Below are 25,385 nucleotides of genomic sequence, written 5' to 3' on the forward strand. Positions count from 1 at the left end.
AGAGAGAGAGAGAGAGAGAGAGAGAGAGAGAGAGAGAGAGAGAGAGACAGAAACACAGACCGACTTTATGCCTGACTTACTATTGTACTTAATGTAATATCCTCTTGTCCATTTATTTTAGTGAAAATGATTGAAATGTTTTATTTTAAAAAATATACCATTTTCATTCTTTGAGAATTTAATGTATGCATACAATGTATTTTGATCATATTCACCCCTCATTTCTCTCCATGACCCCTCCCAGACCTACTCCCACCATCCCAGCCTCCTCCCAATTTCGTAATTTTGTTGTTGTTGTTGTTTTAAAAGTAACCAGTCTTCTAGTCCAATTTGTGCTGCCAATATACTCCTGGATGCTTTGGCCTATGGGGCCATACCCTTACAAGACAGGCACCTCTTCCTTCCCTAGAAGCCATCATCTGTCAGTAACTTCTGTTTGGCATGGCACTTTGAAGCCTCTCCTTGCTTCATGCTGGAATATTCTGTCTTGATCTTGTGCAGGTTCTGTGAAGGGAACCACAGCTCTGTGAGTCCTTAAGTATAGCAGTTCTGTGATAGCCGAAAGGCAGTTGTGCTCTTGTCCTTCCAGACCTCTGGCTCTTAATCCTTCCACCTCTTTCAAGATGGTCCCTGGGCTTTATGGGGAACAGGTTTGATATCACCATAAGTGCTCCACAGTTTCTTTGCACTTTGACTAATTGTGAGGTGGTTGGTTGGTTTGTTTTAATTAACTGCCATCCACGGCACAAAGAAAGGTCTCTGAAGTCGGAGAGCTATGTATTTTGAGAATCCTTCTTACATCATCTAGACTAACCCGAGACTCCTGAGCTCTTGTAACCTCAGCTTCATAGTAATTGGTTTTTGTTTGTTGTTTGTGGCTGAATTACATGCTTTTGTGATTCTCTTCATCTGTTGATGTGTTTGATGGTCATGTAGGTTGATTTTGTGTTTAAGCTTTCATAGTAAACTTAAGTGTGAGGGTCTTTCTTTGATATGCTGATATCATTTTCACTGGTTATAGTGTTAATGAGATTTCTGTTACTTTAACAATATCACTTATAGAGATGGTTTATTTGACTTGTGGTATCAGATAGTTCATGGATAGTTGGCCCTGCTGCTTTTTAATGTTTATAGAGAAAGTATATCATGACAGTGAGGATGGCAAAGCAAGCTTGGTACCATCTGCCTGGAAAGAATGGAGCCTGGCAAAGAAGAGGTGGGTTCCACAGGCCACTTCTCCATCAGCCTAAAATCTCCCCCCTGAGACTTTTGGGAAGTGTTGCAGATAGAAAATATAACAGATAACTTCTTAAAAGTGGAGTTTTTAGGGATTTTGTTTCTTGAGACAAGGTGTTAGATAACTTGGGCTGGCCTAGAACTCATTCTGTAACTGAAGATAACCCTGAACTCTTTGTCCTTCTGCCTCTGCCTCCCGAGTGCTGAGATTACGCCACAACACATGGCTTACTTTTGGATGTTTTGTTTTGTTTTTTAGTTTTTTCGAGACAGGGTTTCTCTGTGTATCCCTGGCTGTCCTGGAACTCACTCTGTAGACCAGGCTGGCCTCGAACTCAGAAATCCACCTGCCTCTGCTTCCCAAGTGCTGGGATTAAAGGTGTGCGCCTTCACCACCTTTATATAGTTCTTGATACTATATAATTTATGTTCCCATCCTTACCGGTGTTTGTTAGTTTGGGGTTTTTGATAATAAATCATTACAGATGGATTTCCAGTGATAGTATTTGAGCGTAGGTCCTCTTACACATGACTAGTACCATGCTATAGCCCTTGCCCAGTTCAACTTTATTTTGAGACGAAGTCTTGCTGATTTGCTCAGGCTGTCTTTGAGGTCACTCTGAAGCCCAAGGTACTTGAAACTCAAGGCAGATGTTGAACTTTCCGCTCTCCCATTTCAGTCTCCAAGTACTTGGGTTACAGCCTGTACACCAGTCAGCTGACTTCCTAATCATGCACTTTGTTGCTCACATGACAAGGTAACAAACATTATTTTGGGTTCATTTGTTACTTAGTTTTTTGAGGCACTTATAATATTCTGGATGTGACTCCTTTGTTGGACTGTACAGAATTTCCCTGTTGTGTAAATTGTCTCAGCACTGTGTTGGTGGTTTCCTTTGCTGTGGAAAGCTTCTTAGTTGCTACCATCTCACTGCCTTTTGCTTTTGTATACCTTTAAAAATGTTGGTGATATATACCTGTAATTCCAGCACTCTGGAGGCAAAGGCATGCAGAACTCTGAATTGGAGGCCAGCCTAGTTTTCCTAGTAAGTTCCAGGACAGCCAGTGTTAAGACACTCCCCCCAACCCCACCCTGCCACACACTGTTGGTAAGTGCTAGGGGTGTAGCTTGGAGATAGAGCATTTACCAGTATGTCTGAGTCTCTGGGTTTAAGCTGTAGCACTGAAAAGAATTTGATTGTAAGTAATAATACTGCTGTTGAAATACTTAACTTACATTTCATATTAAATGTTGTTGTGTATAATTTATTGGTTTACTTATTTGTGTGTGTACCTACTTGCCCAACGTTATGGCATGTGCCACAGCCTCCTTTTGGAGATCAGAGGACAGCTTTCAGTTGTTGGTTCTCTCCTGGCATGTGGTTCTGGGGTGTCAAACTCAGATTTGTGACATCTAGCCAGCTCAGATGCAGCACTCTTGGTTTTTTGAGAAACTGTTTCTCTATGTAGCCCTGGCTGTCTTGGACCTCACTCTGTAGTTCAGGCTGGTCTCATACTCAGAGATCCATCTGCCTCTGCCCCGAGAGTGCTTGGATTAAAGGCATCCAGGCTGGTCTCAAACTCAGAGATGCACTTGCCTCTGCTTCACAAGTGCTGGGATTGAAGGTCTGCACCGACACAGCTGCCACCACCACTACCTGGCTCAGAGGCAGAACTCTTAACCACTGTTCTTTCTGAGTTTTATATCAGAGTCTGTTGGTAGCAAGGTCTCTCAAATTTAGCTCCCTACCCTTAGTTTATTCAACTGAGTGCATGTGAGCTGGAGTTACAGGTGGTTAGAAACCACCTGACTGGGTAATGGGAACAGAATTCAGGTCCTGGAAGAACAGTGCATGCTGTGATTCCAGCTCCTCTTACTTTTTAAAAAAAAAAGGCATTCCGTTTTCAGTTTTTAGGATAGTTTCCTTAAGAAAAAAGAACTTTTAAGCTTCTTCCTTTGAAATATTGATTTACAGGGAGGAGCAAACCCACTTTGTTTTCAAAAGTACAGACAACCCGTGTGCTTTAATCCACTTTCCTGCTGCAGTCGCATATTACATAACTGTAGAACAGTATCAAACAGGAAACGGCCACTTTATCAAAAATAGATTCTTATAACCATTGTCCCAATCCCAGTAATGGGCTTTGCCTTCTCTGCTATATCTCTAATCCTTGGCAACAACTAATCAATTCCATTTATATAATCCTGTCAGGTTGAAAGTGTTCCATCAGTTGAACCACACAATATGTGACGTTTTGAATCTGGCTTTCTCTCAAGTCTAATGCCCTTGAAATTCACCCAAGGTATTAAATATACAATAGCTCACTCATTTTTATTACTGGGTTGTTGACATGGGATCTTTTAGTTTCTTGGACATCATCCAGCTACTACAAATAATGCTGCTGTCATTTTGTATGTAGGAGTTTGTGTTAGCACGTGCTTTCCTTTCTTTGAAGGAGATACTCAGAAGTCTAATTGCTGGGTTATATGGTTATATGGTAGGTTTAGATATAACTAGTCTTCACTGTGGCTTAAACTTTCTGATGTATTCTATACTGATCTATGTGAGATCCTGCCTCAAAAAGAAAGAAAAGGCAGATGTTGTTAAGATGTATTTTATTATTTTCAGTTGTGTATGTGACTGTATGCATACATACAAGTGTATGTGGTGATTATGGAGCCAGAGGCCTCAGATCACCTGGAGCTGGAGTTATAGGAATTCCTGAGCTTCCCAGTGTGGGTGCTAGGAACAGGACTTGGGTCCTTTGGAAGAAAAAGTGCTCTAAACTGCTGAGCTGTATCTCCAGTCCCAAAGCCAAATGTTTTAATAAACACTCCATCTGGGTAATTATACTAATCACCTTATCATCCAGGGTTTGTGTTTGTGACCAACCACTGATCACCACAGCACAGTTGAGAACTATGCAAATCCAGACTGTAGGTGATTCCATAGAATTGTGCCAAACTGAACCCTGTTTGTCCCCTGCCCATCCAAATAAGAGATGAATTATTCTGTATGGAAATGTGATAACTCAATGTACTTCATAGCTCTAGCCTCTACCCTGAGATGAAAACAGATAAGAAAGACAATTGGGGATATAAAATGGCTAGTTTTCTTAAGTGTTGTGATGGATAGTGTACATCTGTGATTGTCTTCCCTTCCTCTAACCCCATTTGGAATAAGGGCCTTGCTGTGACACAAACTTGTCTCAAACTCACAGTCTCTGACTTCTACATCCCAGGTACTGACCTGTAGGCATATGCCAGCCTCCTCGTCCAGAGGAAGTTGTCATTATTGTAATATGTGTGCTGAAATGGTTTTATTAAATGATTTACCCTTATTCCATCTCACTCACTAAATGTATCTATAAATACATGTAAAATGCATGTGGAAAAAATGTTTGACTCTTGAATTTGAATTCTTGCATGCTAACTTCAAGTAGAACCTGTTGTTTGAATTATATTTTTCTGTTCTTTGTTGTCTAATCTATAAAATGACGTTAACTGCACTCCTTTGTCACTATTTTTATATTTATTTTGTAACCTGTCATTTGGGAGATACAAGAGTGCAAACTGTAAAGCAGAGAGCCCTCTGAATAAATAGGCGGAGATGGAGCGGGTGTTAGTTACTGTGAGATGAGGGCTCCTGTGCACACTGTCTAATCTGCAGGGTTGCTCTCTTCAGGAACCCTTGTTCCTTCCCTTCCCGGCGAACACAGAGGTGTTGAGTGTCCAGATACTCGGATGGCTTTGTCACCTGTATATTGAAGTTAAGCTCCCAAAAACCAACACAAGGAGTCTGGTGCTCCTTGTCAGACATCATGCTTCTCTCCCTGGCATAAAGGACAGGCTGAAAATTACTAAAGCTACTAAAAGAAAGCTACTGAATCATAACAAGGATTTACAGATTTTCAGAGAGTATTATAGCAGTGGTTCTCAACCTGTGGGTTGTGATGTGACCCCTTTGGGGGTCTCATATCAGATGTTTACAGTATGACTGATAACTGTAGAAAAATTACAGTTATGAAGTAGCAACAAATAATTTTATGGCTGGGGGGTCACCCCCTCATGAGGAACTGTATTAAAGGGTTGCAGCATTAAGAAGATTGATAACCACTACTTTACACTGATTCTAAGTCCTGGGTTAGAAAAGTTGTTTGCACATACTGAAACAAAACATGCTGTACTTTCAAAGAATGCAGAAGAGCAAGCAGGCATTTGATGAGAAGAGAGTAAAGACATCTCTTAAGTCTCTCCAGGAATTGCAGGGACACAACATGAACATTGTTTTACTTAGTTTTGAACCAGCATCTTATATGGACTCAGTGTAAGAATTCAGAGGTCCAAAGGGCTTAATCAGTGAGATGACTCAGTGGGTAAAGGTGCTTGCCTCTTTGACATGAGCTTCATCCCAGGACTCCTAAGTTGTCCTGAGTCCTCTACATGCTCTGACACTTGTGTGCAGGGGTATGGTCTTTTTCTCACTCTCCTGCACTTGCGCTCTCTCTCTCTCTCTCTCTCTCTCTCTCTCTCTCTCTCTCTCACACACACACACACACACACACACACACACACACACACACAAATAAATAAATAAATAAATAACAAAAATGTAAAGGGCTCTTCATAGTCTATCACAGTACAGTTGTATGCGATAGATACTACTTTAAATGTTGAGCTAGGCTGCTAGGAATGACTTGTAGTGTGTGATTTGGACTGGCCTGCAGAGAAATGCTATCTCTGTCACAGAAAGTTGTATTAGAACAGTGTGCAACTATTGAGCTTAAAATAAAAAATAAAAAAAAAGCAAAAAGCATTGTCCCAACACTGGAAAAACAGTTCAGTTAGAGAATGGGGGAAAGTCTTAGTTACTTTTTTATTGCTGTAATAAGACCCGTGACCAAAGCAACTTGTAGAAGAAAGAGTTTATTTTTATTGGCAGCTTACAGCTTCAGGGTGAGTCCATGACCATCATTGCTGGGAGCATGGCAGCAGGCAGGTAGACAGGCATAGTGCTGGAAATTCACATTCTTATCCTCAAGTAGGAAACAAATTTTAGAACCTTAAAGCCCACTCCAGGTGACATTCCTCCTCTAAGGCCACACCTCTTCCCAGATGGGGAGCCTATGGGGGCCATTCTCATCAAACCACCACAGTCCCACTCCATATAGTGTTTCTCCGTGTAGCCCTAGCTGTCCTGGAACTTTTTCTGTAGACCAGGCTGTCCTGGAACTTAGAGATCACCTGCCTCTGACTCCTGAGTGCTGGGACTAAAGGTGTGCACCTTGACCTACCAGCCCACCACAGCTCTTAAATAGACATTTCTCCAATGAAGAAAGAAAAAGGTACACTAAGGATTCAGTGATTAAAAGGTAGCTCTGCTGATATAAGAACAGCAGATTTAAAGTTGATCTTTATTCTAAGCTGTTCTCATTTCATCAAGGAGGTATATAAGAATTATCATAGAAAATAAGTTGAACTCAAGCCCAGAGTGGTGGCTTGTCTGTACTAGCACAGTTAGGCAGGAGGACCACAGATCAGAGGCCACCTTGGACTATACACTGTGACCTTGTCTCAACAACAGTTACCAAAAGTTTTAAAAAGAATATCTGTTTAGTTGTGTAAAGGGGTGAATACCTATGATTCTAGCTTTTGGGTGGCTAAGTATCAAGGTATCAAGGCTATTCTTGGCTATATAGTGGGTTAAAGGAGATCCTGTCTCAAAAACAAATTATATGTTTTGAGTTGTGTGAATAATTTAGATAACAATGATGTTCACAAAACCCTACCCTCAGTTTAGAATTAAGTTAAATTATCTTAAAAAAAAAAACAGACTTCAAGTTAAATTTTTTTTTTCATTTCACAAAGATAGACAGACAGACGTAGAGATATCATCCCAGAGATTGGAGAAATGACTCTTGCAAGTAAGGGTTCGTGTTGCACAAGTCTGGAGGACCTGAGTTCAGATCCTCATTACCTGTGTAAAAAACCACACCTGGTGGAGGGCACCTGTAACCTCAGCATTACACTGTTGGGAGTGGGGTCAGGGTGGATTACTGGGGCTTACTGGCCACCATCTTACACCATGTTTAGTGAGAGACTCTGTCTTAAAAGAGCAAGATGGATAGTGATAGAGCAGGACATCTCTGCAGTAGAGCAGGACATCTCTGCACATGCAGGTGCATGTACCCTCCAAACAACAAATAAATGCATTGTAGAAAATATATTGGACTCAAGCTGAACATGATGGTGCTCACTAGTAATCCTCAACTTGGGGATCATCTTGGGCTTTCTAGTGAGGCCTGATTCAAACAACCGTGGGTGGAAGGGATTGAACTCCTGTTAGGCCACTGAATTCTTTAGTTGGCAGAATACAAACAAATCTAATCAAAAGAGAAACAAATTTAAGATAGCCACTGTGCTCAGTATGTCTTAATTGTATAACAAGAGTACATACAAAAGATAAAGTGTTATTTGTTGCATGCTAAACAGAACAGTCAGCTGCTTTCATTTTATCTGTTAACTATAACTTAGAATGAACTAAGACCGATTGATAGTCAAAGGCTGAAAGCAGAAGTGAACTTTGTGTCTTGATAAGACAGTGCTAACCTTTGCTGCAGGGATTTCTTAGTTGCTCATGACTTCAGAATGTGCTTTTAGTTTTTATCTCAGATTGAAATGCTTCATTTATACATGCCAGTTAACACGTCAGCCCTGGGGAATCTTAGGGATAGAGCCCTTGGGAAGAATACATGAGGCTTGGGTTCAGTCCCCAGCAAAACAAAATACCTTTGGGAAAGGAACAAGTACTATGCTTTATACACAGTGCTTTTAAATGTGGACCAAGGTGTGCATGGTGTATATGCGTGTGATCCCAGCACTGTGGGGAACAAAGGTAGAAGGATTACAGTAAGTTTGCATAGGAAGTGCCAAGCTTGTCAGGGTCACATAGCGAGTGAGGCTCACTAGCAAAACCACACCAAAGTGAATCAAGATTTAATGATGTAATTGAGTTAGTGTTTAGATACCATCTTTGAGTCTTTGATACATGTATTCTGTTTATAGAAATGTGGCCTATGGTGATGTGGTAATAGTAATAACTTTGTGAACAACTGTTAACAGTGAGGAATTGGACATGCCAGTGTGATGACCAGTGCACCATAGTGTCACCATGTTTCATAACACTCATCAGCACTTGTGCTAGGCTATGGTCTTCTCTAGAGAAATATAACTATTAGTTTTATAGGTTGTAATTTTTATAGTTTTAAAATGCTCTTTGAACATGTATCACTTACGTATATACAAATACATACATGTGGGTAAATAGGCCGCAGTGGTGGAGGATTCCCAGAGGCTTTCCACGCCAGCAGGTCCCACATACAGGAGAATGGTCTGGAGTTCCAGAGGCTGGAAGCTTTGGTGACAGCAGGCCCCAGTGACACGAGGAAGTCCTTGGTTCCAAAAAGAGTTTATTTTCTTTTTTCTTTTTTTTTTTGTTTTGTTTTTTTTGTTTTGTTTTGTTTTGTTTTTTGAGACAGGATTTCTCTGTATAGCCCGGGCTGTCCTGGAACTCACTCTGTAGACCAGGCTGGCCTCGAACTCAGAAATCCACCTGCCTCTGCCTCCCAAGTGCTGGGATTAAAGGTGTGTGCCACCACCGCCCGGCCAAGGGTTTATTTTCATGGCGGATGGTAGATGGTCTAGATGTACCCCCGTGAAACTCAGGGTAGACCTGAGTTAAATAGGGAGGGAGAAAGGGGGAGGGTCTGGGGAAGAATGCTTAATTGGCTCCGCCCTCTGGCCTTCATTAGTATGTATGTAAATCTCTCTAGGGTCTGAGGCCTGTAGTCACACCCTCTACCTGTGCACTTTGGGAGGAGCTGTAATGGCCTATGTGACTCAATAATGTAGGTCCGTGGAGACTAGACTGTGTGTCAGGACTCTGGGTTCTGGGGATGTGGCTGAACACCTGTCATTTCTCCCTTGGAGTCTTGGGGTTCCAGGCTCATGCCCAGCCATGAACCAAGATACCCTTATGAAGTCCCACACATACATACATACATACATACATACATACATACATACATACATACATAAGCATATCTGTTTTTGAGATGAGATTGCTCACTGAATGTGGGAACTTGGAGACTATTAATTTGGGTAGGCTGACTGGCCAGTGCACTCTAGGGATCCCCCTGTCTCTGCCTCCCCCGTGCTGGGATTTTATAAACATGTTACTATGTTCCCTTTTCCACCCTCCTACCTCAGTCTTTTAAAGTGGTTCTTACATGGGTGCTGGGAATCTAGTGAGTGTTCAAGCAGTATACCAAGTGAGCCAGGAGTGCTGGGATTAAGGCCTGAGCCAGCACACCAACACCACCTGGCTTTGGTATTAGGTCTTAAAGTTCTAATTGACCAGTGAAGCCCTCTGGGCCTGGAATTTTCTTGGTAAGAGTGTATTACATACTCAATTTCTTTAAAGATTTGAGTGTTTTGTTTGCGTTTATTTATGCAGGAAGTCAGGATTAGGTCAGCAGACAACTGATGTGTTCCAGGCATCAAACTCAGGTTGTCTGACTTGGCAGCAAGTATCTTTACCCACAGAGCCATCTTGCTGCACCCTCCACCCCCCCCCCCGCCCTCCCCCCCCCCCCCCCCGTTACTGATGTCTATTCTCATCTCTTTTACTGCCTTTTACTGTGGGCTTAATATTCTCTCCCCCTCCACCCCCTACTCCTCTCTCCCTCTTTAAAGCAGAATTGGGCTTTTGTTAGCTATTAATGAGGTTTATAGATGTTATGCTGGGTTGGGAGGAGCTGCTCAGGAAGAAAGTGGTGTATCCCTTCTGAGAGCCACTTCATTGTCCTTGCAACACTCGGGGATACAATTTTGGTGAATTTGAAGCAGTTATCAAAGGGAGTTGCAAAAAACTAAAGGAGATGACAGTATGGTTCCTGAAGGGCACTGGACAGGATTCTAATTGAAATGTAAAAGTAGAGTGTGGGGTGCCTTTGCTGTAAACAGAGTTAACAGTCTTGTTTGAGATTTTCAGAAAATATCTAGGGAAAGGAATGAGGCTCTGCGGGGGTCAGACACCAGGCTTTGTGCCTGGTTATTTACAACTTTAATATAAAAAAAAATCTATATGTGAAAAGAATGTCTCTATTGTTGGTAGCTTTTACAGCAGTTGTTAATTGTGCTGAATTCATGCTTCTCAGTGAGCAGGAGGCTTCAATCAGATTTCAGAGTGAGGGATTTCTCTTCCTCATATAATTTTCCCTGTGTTTCTTTCTGTTCTGCCTCATCTCACTCACATACACACACACTCCACACCCCTTTAGACATGGTTGCATTATGTAGCTCTGTCTGTCCTGGAACTCACTGATCTACTGATCTACAGATCAGGCCAAACTTGATGTCACAGAAATCTGCCTGCACCTGTCTCCTGAGCTGTGGGATTAAAGTCATGCCAAGCTGATCATTTCGAAGTTTTCTGCAATTTCTTCCATGCTAAACAGGAGTATGGACCTTACTTACCAAGATTCAACCTGTCTGTTCCCGGGGAGAAACAAGAAGGACATAGATTGGAGGGAGTTGCCATTTGAAGGGAATCAGCAGCACTTCAGGGGAACATGGATAAGAAAGTCATGTCAAGAGGGTCAGAGAAGGAGATTCAGTTCCACTCTGTCACTTACAGCAACCCAAGGAGTTCCCCAAATTTTTTAGGGACTTCAACTCAGACCAGGCTGGGATTAGTGGTGTTTATGCAGAAAAGGATCTCAGGGTGAGCCCCTTTGAAGTAGAGCTGGGTCTTTTACGGTTTATTCTGTTTTATGTGTGCACATGTGTGTATCTGTCTAGGGGTATGTGCATATGATTTTAAGTGCTGGTGGAGAGCGCCAGATCCCCTAGAGCTGGAGCTACAGGCAGCTGTGAGCCACCTGACTTGGAATCTCAGGTCCTAAAAAGAGCATTATGTATCCTTAACCACAGAGCCCTTTCTCCAGCCTCCACAGTTGGAAATTAAATTTTTAAAATTATTTTATGTGTATGGGTGTTGTGCCTGCATGATGCATGTCTGTGCACCATGTGTGTGCCTGTTGCCCGTGGAAGCCAGACAGAATGCTAGATTCCCCTGCACCTAGAATTATAAACAATTGTGAGCCACCATCTGAATGCTAACCTGAGTCCTCTGGAGGAGCTGCAATTGTTCTTAACTGTAGAGCATCTCTCTAGTCTCAAGAGTTGGAGATTTCTATTAAAAGATATTTTCAACATAGCAATATGGTTAAGAGAAAGAAGGGAGGAGGAGCTCAGAAAGAAAGTAGGACATACCTGAGAACATAGGTTTTTGCTTTTCTCAGAGAGTTGCCTAATTTTCTCTTTTTCTAGTTCCTGAGGGAAAAAGCTATGGCTTCACTATACAGCTGGGCTGTGTAGCCCAGCCTGGCCCCAAATTCTAGATGCTACTGACTTGTCCTCTTTAGTGCTAGATGATAGGCATGTTCCAGCATGCCTGCTTAATATTTAACATACCTAAATGTATAATACAGTTGTCATAATTATATACATGTCCTTTTTAAAAAAAAAATCCTAGTTCTGTTATCTCTTGCCTATTCTGGTCTCTTTCTTTCTTTCTTTCTTTCTTTCTTTCTTTCTTTCTTTCTTTCTTTCTTTCTTTTGTTCTTTCTTTCAAGATTTATTTATTTTATGTATGTGAGTACACTGTCACTCTCTTCAGACACACCAGAAGGCATCAGATCTCATTATAGATGGTTGTGAGCCACCATGTGGTTGCTGGGAATTGAACTTAGGACCTCTGGAAAAGCAGTAAGTGTTCTTAACTGCTGAGCCATCTCTCCAGCCTCTGTTCTGGTCAATTTCTATTGAATCTTCATGGGTTTTAATATCTTGCTTTTGGATTCTAGATGCCCTTATATTCTTATATACCTTATAAATATTCCTGAAGTCACAAGATGCAGAGAAAAGTCTACCCTAAGGTAATTTTTCTCATTAGCAGCAAAATAACATTTAGGAGCCAGACAGTTCTTTGTTTGCAGAGAGATGATTCTAGTACCCCATAGTTTTCTGCTGTTTTTTGTTTTGAGACAGGGTCTCTCTATGTAGATCTGGCTGATCTGGAACTGGCTATATAACCAGGCTGGCCATGAACTCATAGAGATCTACTTGCCTCTGTCTCCTGAATGCTAGGATTAAAAACATGTGCCACCATCATTCCTGGCAGATTTTTTTTTTTTTAAAGGAGGCTGTCTTAGGATTATCATTGCTGTGATGAAGCACCGTGATCAAAGCAACATGGGGAAGAAAGGGTTTATTTGGCTTATACCTCTACATTATTGTTCATCACTGAAGGTCAGAACAGGAACTGAGACAGGTTAAGAACCTAGAGGCAAGAGCTGATTCAGTGTGCTGCTTACTGGCTTACTCTAATAGCTTGCTCTGCCTGCTTTCTTATAGAACCCAGAACCACCAGCCCAGGGATGACCCCACCCACAGTAGGCTGGGCTCTCCTCCATTGATCACCAATTAAGAAAATGCTCTACAGGCTTGCCTTTAGCCCAGTCTTTTGTGGAGGCATTTCTCAGCTGGGGTTCCCTCCTCTCAAATTACTCTACCCTGGGTCAAATTAGATAAAATTAGGCAGCACAGAGGCTCTCACTATGTAGTCCCTCCTAAATTCTATCTCTCTGTGTGGTTCACTCTGGCCTTGAAAACTGTCATCTTGACTTGGCCACCAGAGTGCTACGGTTATGGTATGTACCACCACAGCTGACAGCATTATAAGATTTTACCAGAGTCTCTAGTGTGATGCTGACCACCCAAGTGGTGACCATAAAGAATATATCCACATGCTGACAAATATCCCTGGAAAGTGAGGAGAATTAGCCTTAGTTGAGAACTATGGTTTAGATTTTATTTTGTCCCACTGTTTTTGTTGTGTGTTCTTCCTAAAGCTCCATGTATTGTGAGTTGTTGTTCAGTCTGATTGGGATAGGCTTTTTCTTGTCCATGTGTGAAGTTAGGAAACATTTTGGATGGTTTCTTTTCCATCTTGACACATGCGTGTTCTGATGAGTATTCAAGGGAGATCCCTCTGTGGATTTCTGCATGTGTCCATCTGAGTGTCCGTAGTATTCAGCCCACAAATCCAGCCACACTGATGAGTTTAGCTCAGCTCAACATGTCTGCTAGGCCTTTGCCCTCCTGTGTTTCTTATCTTATGACTCTCCTGGCTTAAACGCTTTTGAGGCATTAAGCTGAGGTAATATGGGCCCACCTCATTTGTTTACTGTCAGGGGTGAGGGTAGCTGATGGTCCAGCATTTTGAATTGTTTTTTTCCCACATATTTTATTTATCGTTTGATTATTTCAAATCAGAGAGTAAAATTTATTTTGCTTTTATATCTTGGCCAGAAGCAGCAGCCCTGCTGATAATTGATATGAATCTATTATTGGTTAAAATGGAAAGCATCCCTGAGTATTTATTGACCAAACTTCATTTATTGGTTTGTATAAAACCTGTAATCTGACATGTTCTTTGTTCAAAGTCTTCTGTTCCCTGCAATTCGTGTGGTTCAACCTGACTATTAAATGGACCCTAAAGCTTACTATTACTATTTTTAATATTCCTCTTTAATACATGTTCTCACAGTTGGAGCTAAATATTGGTTACTGTAGCCCTATAACTATTAGGTAGCAGCTCACAATTAAAGGACATGCACTAACCTGATGAGGCAGAGCAGTGAAATGTGTCATGCTTTTAGGGCATTCCCACAGCAGGCTCAAAGGCTTGCTTCTGTGTTACAACTCGAATTATTTAGTAGCTAAAGCATGGGCATCAAAGCCAGTTAACGTGATTTAAGTTGAAAGGACTGGTGAGTTAGTATGGGGGAGAAACGAGAAAGAAGAGAAAATTATTTTGCTGAGAGTATGAGATGAAACTGTCCTGAAGAACCATGCTCCAAGGATGGGAGTGACTTGGAACCCGTTGTTGGTAAGCCATTGGAGAAGGGGATGGAGCCGAAGAGAGATAAAGTGGGGAATGTTTGTTGTTGTAGATGAGCTTTGCTACTTAGTAACTGCTGCTAGCTTTATAACACATCATGTTAGGTATCCGAGTATGATTATTTAGTCAGCATCCTGGGGGGAAAGGAAGACACAGATGTAGCAGGAAGGATGAAACCATCTAGCAATGGATGTAAACTCAAACATTGCAAAACCATAGTTTAATGGAATTTTACATATGCTTTATGTAACTTTGCAGCAGAACACTCCCTGTAGATGGGTGATAGGATGTTCATTTTCTAAGATTGGGAAAGAAAAATGTGAGTTGATAACGAAATAACATTTTAAGGTTTCTAAAAACGAGGATTTTTTTTTTCAGTATCAAGACAAAATTCTTAACAATGGACATTTTCATCTTTGGGTAAATTTTATCATGTCTATTTCTTATTTCCTGAATATTTTTGATACATGAGTGAGCTTACTAGTTAAAATGTCTGCTTTTGTTCAGTGATGACAAGTCTTTAAACAAGTGTTCCTGTGGGTAGGGAAGACTGTAACATCACCTGCTTTTTACTTTCCTTGACCTAAAGAAGCCAGGAAGGTTTTCTCACTCCAGAATGTGTGCTATAGTAAACATTAAATCAGGAGATCAGGGGGACATCTGGTTGGGAGGAGAGGAATGATGCTGGCCTGGGTGTTGTAGAGAACTGTTGTCCTGAGGAATACTCTTTTGTACTAATGTTTTGTTGCACTTTTTAAAACAAGCCCTTTTTCAAACACTATAGCTTAATGAACTTACACATACATACATACACACACACACACACACACACACACACACTGTGTAACTCATACCTATCCAGAACATTTTACTAAAAGTGTTTTCTTTTTAAAGCTTGATAATCACTGTATCATTGTGGATTTAAAAAAAACAAAAACAAAAAACAAGACTATCCTGTTTTTAAACAACTCAGAAGGTAATATAGTGAGTTACTTTAAACCCAGAAAACCCACTGGCTTTAATTCTTAAGCAATAGACACACCACAAGTAGTTTTTTGTTATCCTTTTCTTTCTTATATAGGCCTTTGTTTCCCGTGTATCTGATACATTTTAAAAATTGAAATAGGCCCAGGTTTTACAAAATAAAAAGAGTATAAATAGCTGAGTAAGACCAAAGCTGCTAAAATCATCAGTACTTAAAAAAAAACTGTAGTAAGTAGTCTTAAACTATAATATGAGTTTTGCTTCATGAGTATGTTGCCTGGCAGTTTTCTTTTAAAACTCTGACCACTAATTCTAAGAAAGGCCTTTTCAGTTCTGCAGTGGGACTTTCAAGTACTAGTAAGGTCCAGCAGTGGCTGTACATGATTTAATCTTAGCACTCAAGAGTCCAAGCGGCAGGTGGATCTCTGTGAGTTTGAGGCACTCCTGGTCTACAAGAGCTAGTTCCAGATCAGCCTGGGCTACACAGAGAAACCCTGTCTGAAAAACAACAAAACTATTAGGAACTGAGCTCACAGCTATTTTTAAACCTTTAATCTGTTGGATAAAGCATTTCATAATTAGTAATAGAAATGTTCAAATCTGGGGCTGGAGAGATGGCTCAGCGGTTAAGAGCACTGACTGCTCTTCCAGAGGTCCTGAGTTCAAATCCCAGCAACCACATGGTAGCTCACAACCATCCGTAATGAGATTGGATGCCCTTTTCTGGTGTGTCCGAAGACAGCTACAGTGTACTCATATGCATAAAATAAATAAATAAATCTTTAAAAAAAATTTTAAAAAAAGAAAGAAATGTTCAAATCTAAAGTTTCCTAGGATTACACAGTCTATAATTTGTGTTCTTTTCCTCCTCAAGTGGAGAATTTTTTTCCATGATAAGACAGTTTCAGAAATTAATTTTTTCTCATATATCTTTTATAGATCACATTTTATGAAAAGTATAAAAATGCCCCCCCCATTTACAGTGTATCATTGTCCTCAGTAATAATCTTTTGAAGTGATCATGGCTGACACGCTGGGGAAATGTCATCTGTAAAATACCCTTCTGTAAAGCGTTAAAGCTGGAGTTGTAGCTCAGGGTAGATCACTGGCCTTATCTGTGTGAGTCTCGGATTCAACAACGGCTCTCCATTAACACCAGAACTGTTGTCATCAGCCTCGTAAAATTATTGTTGCTGAGTAACTTGTGTTTCTTTGACTTGAGAGTCCAGTGGGGGCAGAATAGATACTTTAGTGGGCTTTGGTGTATGTACTTGCATTTGGTCTTTAATGAAGATGTTGAACTACAGTCAAGGTTTTGTTTTGTTTTCCTGTTTCCCCTTGACAGGAAGTGCAGGAAGAAATGGCAGGCCCTAGTCAACTCTGCATTCGCCGCTGGACTACGAAGCATGTAGCTGTGTGGCTGAAGGATGAAGGTTTTTTTGAGTATGTGGACATTTTATGCAACAAGCACCGTCTTGATGGAATCACATTGCTCACACTGACTGAATATGATCTCCGCTCTCCTCCTCTGGAAATCAAAGTCCTAGGAGACATTAAACGCTTAATGCTTTCAGTCCGAAAATTGCAGAAAATACATATTGATGTTTTGGAGGAGATGGGCTACAACAGTGACAGTCCTATGAGTCCCATGACACCATTCATCAGTGCTCTTCAGAGTGCAGACTGGCTCTGTAACGGAGAGCCCACACACAGCTGTGATGGACCCATCCCTGACTTGAGTTCTGATCAGTACCAGTACATGAATGGCAAAAACAAACATTCTGCTCGAAGACTGGACCCAGAGTACTGGAAGACCATCCTGAGTTGTATATATGTTTTTATAGTATTTGGGTTTACGTCTTTCATTATGGTTATTGTTCATGAGCGAGTGCCTGACATGCAGACCTACCCACCACTCCCAGATATATTCCTAGACAGGTAAGTTTTGTCTCTAGATGCTGAGTTTATAGGTTTCTAGAGTCACACACTGGTAGTGAGTGGGGTAATTGCATTGTGATTATAGCTGAGATGTATGTTCCATTTGCCTTGTCTGGTGCCATCAAAGGATATGCTTTGCCAAGCATGGTGGCCCATACCTGTACTCGGGAAACTGAGGTAGGTGGACCACAGATTCAAAGTCTGGGCAGTGTATAAGAGATATTATGTTAGAATGATGTTTGTAATAGGCTTAGCTGCCTTTCTTTTTAAAAAAATTTTATTTTGTATAAATTAAATTTATTTGCAATAGTACAAATTAATTCAGGGATTGAGTCTGTTCTTATGTACTGAATATATTAAGTAAAAAAGAAATAGTTTATGGCTATGAAAAACAAAAAGAGCAGTAAGGTTTTTACATCAGTGTTCTTTAAAAATAAGCAGTCTCCCCTTCCTTTCCATTGCTGTTGATTGATCCCAGGGCTGAGTGCTCATTGAGCTACATCTGCAGCATCTGTGGGAACATCAAAAAGAGTAATGAGACACTGATACAGAGAATAGTATTCTAGTTAGTACTCAGCCTGCTCACCTCTTACTGTGTACTCAGTGAACTAGTCTTCCTGTCTAAAAACAAAAAAGATAGTAATGGATTTTAAAGGAAAATAATCTATGACTGTAGTAAACAGACGAGAAATATTGGATGAGAAATGAGACTGCCTTAACTGCATCCTTCAGCGAGCAGTTGATTCCGGCAAGCTATTAGTGGATGCTAAAATCCATTTGATGGAAAAGTGCAAAGCAGCAGCATATTCACATGATTGAAGGGTCAATTTCCACATGACTTAATTGCAGAGGAAACAGTGCTGGGACCTGACAAAGATCATCTATAACCAGGTGGTCAGATCCACCCTCACAGTGGAGCAAATTGAACTTATGCACTGGGTATAATGTTCAGAGCATCACCTAGATGATATTCTGATAATCTTGCCCCTCAGAAAATTTTAACCTAAATCTGATCATGAGGAAATAGGTGGACACACAAAAAGGAACCTTGTGTATGATAGCTAATCCAGATTCTCCAGAAATGCCATAATAAACAAAATCCAGGGGGAATCATGAGGGAAATTGAAGGAACATGTTAATTGGATCCTAATCAAGAGGACGTGTTGGGGATGATTGAAAAGTGTGACCATGGGCTGCATGTTAGCTAATGACGCAGCGTCCGTCAGTGCTGCAGGTCTTGGAGCAGCTGCCTGAAGACCCATCCCTGTTCTCAGAGGTATGTGTAGTTTGAGGGAGGTGTATCTGTAGCTTACTCTGGAGGAATCTAAATGTGTGAAACAAAGCAATATGGCAAAATATTACATGTAAGTAATTGGATGACTTAAGTGAAGAGTAGTAAGTACTTAGTCTTATAAGTTTTTCAGAAGGACCAGGATTTAATTTTTTTCATATAAACTGATGGATAGTAAGAGGAAACGGAAATTGGAAACAGTCAGATCATTGTTGTAAGATGAGTGAAGGATTACAAAGAAGTGGTCTTGAAGCTTGATCACAGGGCTCTGGTTAGTTTGGATGAGCCTGTATCATAAGATGGTGTACTGATTGTGGGGATTAGCTGGGGTTTGTTTGTCTTTTTTATCTATTTTTATACATTATTTATATTTTATATTTATAAATATTTATGAAATATGGCATAAATACATATGCCATAATTATATATTATACTTGAAATTGAAGTTATGAGAAGAAATATTAGTAATGTCAAGATTTGGTTTATGACCATTAGTGTAGCTTGCTATGGTAGGGCAAAGGGCAAGACCATAGGAAGAGAAAATAAACATAGAAGGAAGGAAGAATGCCATTGTATACCATTGTGCCAGGAGGAATAATGGGAGAGAGGGAGGAAGAGGCAGGGGAAGCAGGGAGAGAGCATCAGTAAGACGGGGAAATCTGTTTAAATAGAGGTTTTCTTTAGATCTAGAAAATTATAAGAAGTTTTACAGGAAGGAGTTTCAATATAATTTTTGTATGAATATAAGCTTATATTGAATAAAAGCTAAAACAGCTGTTCTTAAGCAAAATTATTAAATAGTGGATGAGAGACACAAAGGAAGAAGGGTGTAGTGTGTGTGTGTGTGTGTGTGTGTGTGTGTGTGTGTGTTGGATGAATATGTGTGTGTCGGGTGCGTGTAAGTGTTACTGGAAGGTTTAATGTGGGATGAAATAGAAGCAACCACCTCTGGGAGCAGTAGTTAGGTTTAGTTTTGAGAAGGAAGTAGATTTACTTTTATCCTAAGTTTATAAAATTATTTAAATGTGTGTGTGTTTGTGTAATTTTTGTGGGGGCAGAGTCTTACTACATAGCCCTGGTTGTCCTTGAACTCTTTTTTTTTCCTTAATTTTTTTTTTTTACACATTGGTGTTTTGCCTGCATGTATGTCTGTGTGAAGGTTCCAGATCTCCAGGAATTGGAATTACACTCAGTTGTGCGCTGCCCTGTGAGTGCTGGGGGTTGAACTCGGGTTCTTTAGAAGAACAGCCAGTGCTCTGAACCTCTGAGCCATTTCTCTGAGCCATTTCCTCATCCCCTGTCCTTGAACTCTTCATGTAGACCAGGCTGACCTTGAATTCAGTGATCTCTGCCTCCTAAGTTCTCCTATGCTGAGAACAAAGATATTTGCTACCATACTTAGCTTATGTATATCATTTTGAAAGTTTTTATTTTTAGGGTGTCATGGCACATGTCCTTGGTTCTAGCAAATTAAACATTTTCTGATAATATATCATAAATTTGTCTCTAGATAATTCTTTTGGCATACATATAAATTTTGCTATTAAGATGAGGACAGAGGGCATCTTCTGGTTTTCAGAGTTAATCAGTTTTTTTTTTAATTAGTCCCCAATTCTGAGACTACCCCACATAAATTCATAATACAAAATGGCAAGTTCAGGATCATTTAGAAATTGTTAGAATCTATTCTAATCCAGAGCCAAAATTTGTGTGACAATTCTTTGTGTTTTGTTTTTTTCAAGACAAAGTTTCTCTGTGTGTCCCTAGCTGCCCAGGAACTCATTTTGTAGGCCTTGCCTGCCTTGAACTCAAGAGATTGCTTGCCTCTGCCTCTTGAGTTCTAGATTTAAAGGTGTGTGCCACCACCTTTTTTTTAAATGACACTCTACAGCAGTTTTTTTTTTTTCATTTGCTTTTTGTTTTTCAAGGCAGAGTTTCTCTGTGTAGCCCTGATTGTCTTGGAGCACTCTGTAGAGCAGGCTGGCCTTGAACTCAGATTCACCTGCCTGTGCCTCCCAAGTGCTGAGATGAAAGGCATGTGCCACACAAAACGCAACCCAAGAGTGTTTTACATGCTAAGGAGTAGCAAATAAAAAAAATGGGTGATTATGTGTCTGTTTTTTATCCAAGCAGAAGACTTGGTATAGACACTGGTTTATCATATACAGCAGTGTTTGAATCTGAGCTGAGGTGTTGCGACAGCATTCTGGAAGAACATGTTTGTGTTCAGAGCCAAGACTGCAGTAAAGTTGTGCAGTACATTGTTGGCTAGATGGACACTACTAGAAACATCTCAGGCTCATCACATGATAGATGAGAAGTTGTTTTTTGGTTGTTCTCAGTTCAGAAACCTTTTACTGTAAGCTATTTTTCCTTATTTGTTTTTTTTCTTGTTTGTTCATTTGCAGGCTCCCTTACTCATTCAGTCCTATAACCCGAAGTTTCAGAAGTTGAGTGCTGGGCTGGAGAGATGGCTCAGAGGGTTCAGAGTGTGCAATGTGTACCACTCTTGCAGAGGACCTATGCCCACTCCAGGCAGCTTGCTGTTGTTGCTGTAACCCGAACTCCAAGGGATCTGAGGCTCTCTCTTCTAGTTTCCTCAGTCTCAGTCTCCTGTATTCACACACACACACATAGACACAATTAAAAACTAAGTCTGATTTTTAAAAAAGCAATTGAATGTGATAGAGTAGGAGGGAAGGGTTGGTTAGTTAGTTAGTTTGTTTGTTTAGAGAACTACTCTAGGAAGTCTGCAACAGAGAGTAGGTTCTCCTGAGTGAAGCAGATTTTCTTCCCCCGCAGGCTTTCCAGATAACAATCTCCTAAGAGAAGTAACGTTCTACAGAGCGGTTCTGGGGTTGCTGTTAGAAAATTGTTATGTTAGAAAGGGTACATCTGCTTGTGTTCAGTTCCAGAAAGAACTGTTTTTCTGTTACAGTGTTCCTAGGATCCCATGGGCCTTCTCCATGACTGAAGTTTGTGGCATGATTCTGTGCTACATTTGGATCCTGGTTCTTCTTCTTCACAAGCACAGGTATTCACTGATTCCTAAAGACTGAGAATGTCTTGAGAATGTCTTGACTCTCTATGTAGGATTGTCAAGCCTGATCCCTTGCTCTGCATTTCCCTGGAAGATTTCCTTTGGTTCAGTGACAAATGAAAATTGAGTTTAGTTAAGAAAGGTTGTAAGACCAATATATTTAATAATACCATAAATGTATTTATAAGGAAAAGGATAGTCAGCCTTGGCCAATCAGTCCTTGCTAGTCTACCTCCGCCTCTTGCTCCTTGTCCTCCTTTCTTCAGAAATAAGCTAGGAATGCACTTCTATAGAAAGAGATAGAAATACTTCCAAGGACGGTGTTTGGTTAAGTGTTTGAATGGAGGAGGGAAAGCCCATTAAACAAGGTTGTCTTCTGTGCTCTGCACATCTGAGATGGTATAGAAGTTGCTAAATGGAGAGAGTGCTTCTTCATAATTTCACCAGGAAGTAACCAAGGGAAGGCATTTTTTTTTTAATTATAAAGACAGCAAGGAAGGCCCCTTTTATACATTAATTAGGATTTAAAAAAGGAAGACAACATGGCTTATTAATGAAGGAACATTAAAAACTGCTTGTGGTTAGCCGCTGCCCATTGTTTTTAGAACCCTAAAAAGGAGTGAGGTGTGTTTTGCAATGCGGGCCTCTCTTCTTACCAGGAAGTTCTGAGATAGCCACATAGATCCTGAGCCGCAGTTATTTTAGTACGCTGAAGGGGAAAAGAAAGAAAGGTTGATGACTGCTATTTTTATCCCATTTTGAGGCCATAATGAACCCATTTCTCATTGTGCATCTCAGTGTCCTGTGAGCACTCATATTTTAAAATGAAATGGTTTAAAAGTGTGTATATCACTGCTTTCTGGTTAACTTTGCCTTACAAGACCCTGTGGACTTGAATCTATCCACTCCTGAAAATAAAAACAAATTGAACCTTGTAAGAAATTCAGGAAAGCTGAGGGCAACTAGCCAAAAATCCAGGTAAAAAAATTTCAGGCAAAATCTGTGGGCATAAAAGTTGTGATCAAAGGCTAGATGAAAATGCTAGGCTTAAAAACTTGATAAAAGGGCTGGAGAGAGATGGCTCAGCGGTTAAGAGCACTGGCTGCTCTTCCAGAGGTCCTGAGTTCAATTCCCAGCAACCACATGGTGGCTCACAGTCATCTTTAATGGGATCTGATACCCTCTTCTGGTGTGTCTGAATCCAGTAACAGTGTACTCATATACATAAAATCAATCTTAAAAAAAAAAAAAAAAAAAAAAAAAAACTTGATAAAAGAATTTAACCTATCTAAGAAACTTTAGTAGACTTAGTGAAGCATAGCAGTGACCAGGTAAATCAGCAAACACCAGGTAGTGATGTTTACTTAAACCAGTAAACCAGATAGTGGTGTTTACTTAAAGAAGATAAATCCAGGAAATATGTTCTCTCTCTCTCTCCCTTCCCCCCCCACCCCCCGTTTTCCTTGTATGTCTGTTTGAAGGTATCAGTTTCCCCTGGAACTCGAGTAGCAGGCAGTTGTGGGGTGCTGGGAATTGAACCTAGGTCCTCTGGAAGAGCAGCAAGAACTCTTAACCTCTGAGCCATCTCTCCACCCTCGAAAATATTTATTTCTCAAATGACATCTTTGTATCACTTTGATTGTGACCCTCTGAAAGGTTGTTGAAATAAATGCAGTTTCCTAAACTCCATCCAGATATGTACACCAAAGACTGAACGTGCCTTGTCTTGTGTTCAGTGCTACTTTTGAGGGAAAGTCTCCTAAACGCTTAGTCTGTTTAGATTTAGGGCACTTAAAGAAATAGTGGCATGAATGATGTCACAGTTTGTGACTACTCAAAAGTTTCTGTTTTAGATATACTTAACATAAAACTTAGTATTTCATAGCTTAAGTTTAAGTTAGGAACAACTTAGAATGACTGTCATATAACCACTCTGTAGTAGATCTCGGCTGACTAACTTTACCCTGCTATAAACAATTTAAGGGTCTAGCAAGATGACTCACTGGTAAAAAGCACTTGATACTCTTCCTAGCAATTGAATTCCCAGTGCCAACGCACGTTCGCTCAGATCCTACACCTCTGGCCCCCAAGGGTATCTGCACTTCCATGCATGTACCCACAGGCGAACACATACCTACACATTGTAATTAAAAACAACAAAAGTAAATCTTAAAAATGGGGTTTTGTTTTTTGAGTAAAGCCAGTGGTGGTGGTGGTGGTACACACCTTTAATCTCTGAGTTCGAAGCCAGCCTGTTTGACAGATTGAGTTCCAGGACAGCCAGAGTTACATAGAGAAATTGGTTTTTGTTTTACTTCAAACCAAGACCCTGGGTGGCTACATTGGGCCATCTTTGTATCTCATAGCAAGTACTGAGTAATTTTTTTTAATAAACTATAATAGTTCTGATACTAAGCTTCCCAGTATTACTTCTGTCTTGAAAAACTCCACTTTCACATGGCCATATTTTACCACTGAAAAGATGTGCTTTCAGATCTGCACTACCTGCACATGGCTATTGTAATTTTAATTGGTTAATATTAAATTCAGATCTTAGTTACATGAGGCTCATTTCAGGTGCTTGAGAGCCACATTGTGTCTAGCTGGCTACATGGTACATAGAACATCCCCTTCACTATAGGATTCTATTGGATGATGACATTTTACATGGTTTTCTAAGAGTCCTCTCCTCTGAATTAGAATAAAATACGATACATTTATAGCTAAACCCATTACTTTGAGTACAAGCTTAATAATAAAACCATATACATATACATATCCCAAATGCTTTACAGAGATGTAATTTAAATGTAATGAAATTTTCTCCCTTTAAGTTAACAGGTCTTCATTTAGTAAACAACTTTTGAGTAAACAGCTGCACAGTCTAGATTTTAGAATACCATCTGAATGTTCCCTCTCATCCTTTCATTACTAACTCCAATCACAGCCCGAGGCAAACGCTGTCACATTTGTCTCTATGGTTTCCCTTTAATACAGAACATATAACTGGTGAAAGATTTCTATCTTAAAGACTAGTGGTTTCTCTTGCTTTCTCTCTGGAAAAGCATTTGATGCCTCGGTGTTTGGAGTGTCTGATTTCTGCTTTGATCACTCTGTTCACAGGTCGATCCTCCTGCGGAGGCTCTGTAGTCTGATGGGCACTGTGTTCTTGCTTCGCTGCTTTACAATGTTTGTGACCTCCCTCTCCGTGCCAGGACAGCACCTGCAGTGTACTGGAAAGGTAGCGCTGCCTTCTCTCTGTTCTCTCCGTTCTTGTTGGATTAATGACTCAATTTATGCAGGACGGTAAAGATCTTGCTTTTTGTGTTAAAATGTGCTTTTTTTGTTTTTGCAATATCAGTAGTAAACTTCTAGAAATACCTGGGTTAAGCAGCCTTAAGCTAGGCTCCTCTCCCTGTGATTTCATCCGTGGATATTAGTCCCATACTGTGGGACTATGGAAACTATTATTCTGACCGTCTTTTTTGCTACATTTCCCTTTCTCACCACACTCAGTGTCTTTTTCACAGTGTTTTTTAGCATGTGCTATATACTATACTGGGTTTCATCATCACCCTCATGTGTGATCACATCTTTCTCCATACACTCAGCCTCTTTAGCTCTTATGTGATGCTGTGGCCCTGTCGTGGCTCTCATTCCTCCTTTTCCTTAAACATTTTCCAGTTCAAATAAGTTCAGTACTCTGTAAACTTTTCCTTTGGTTTTGGTGTGTGCTTTATACATTTTGTTTTGTTGTATTGTAGCTATATCCTTTCTTCTGGTTAAACAGACAGGGCAAATTATGCTGATAGGGAACAAAAGAGAGGGTTGTAAATTTTGTTGTGTTTACTTTAACATCTGGGGTAAG

At 40.4% G+C, this 25,385-nt stretch overlaps 1 protein-coding gene across 2 annotated transcripts in view; it reads left to right on the forward strand.

The window, feature by feature from the left end:
- Samd8 (sterile alpha motif domain containing 8) overlaps positions 1-25,385 on the forward strand; it is a 42,412-nt gene that overhangs the window by 8,293 nt on the left and 8,734 nt on the right. For both annotated transcript variants that reach the window (XM_028758539.1, XM_028758540.1), the window contains exons 2-4: positions 16,594-17,186; positions 21,416-21,511; positions 24,641-24,758. In XM_028758539.1, coding sequence (XP_028614372.1) covers positions 16,594-17,186; positions 21,416-21,511; positions 24,641-24,758 — 807 coding nt within the window. The remainder of the gene's footprint in view (positions 1-16,593; positions 17,187-21,415; positions 21,512-24,640; positions 24,759-25,385) is intronic.

Source organism: Grammomys surdaster, unplaced genomic scaffold (genome assembly GCF_004785775.1).
Source record: "Grammomys surdaster isolate TR1022 unplaced genomic scaffold, NIH_TR_1.0 126198, whole genome shotgun sequence".
Classification (NCBI taxonomy): Eukaryota; Metazoa; Chordata; class Mammalia; order Rodentia; family Muridae; genus Grammomys; species Grammomys surdaster.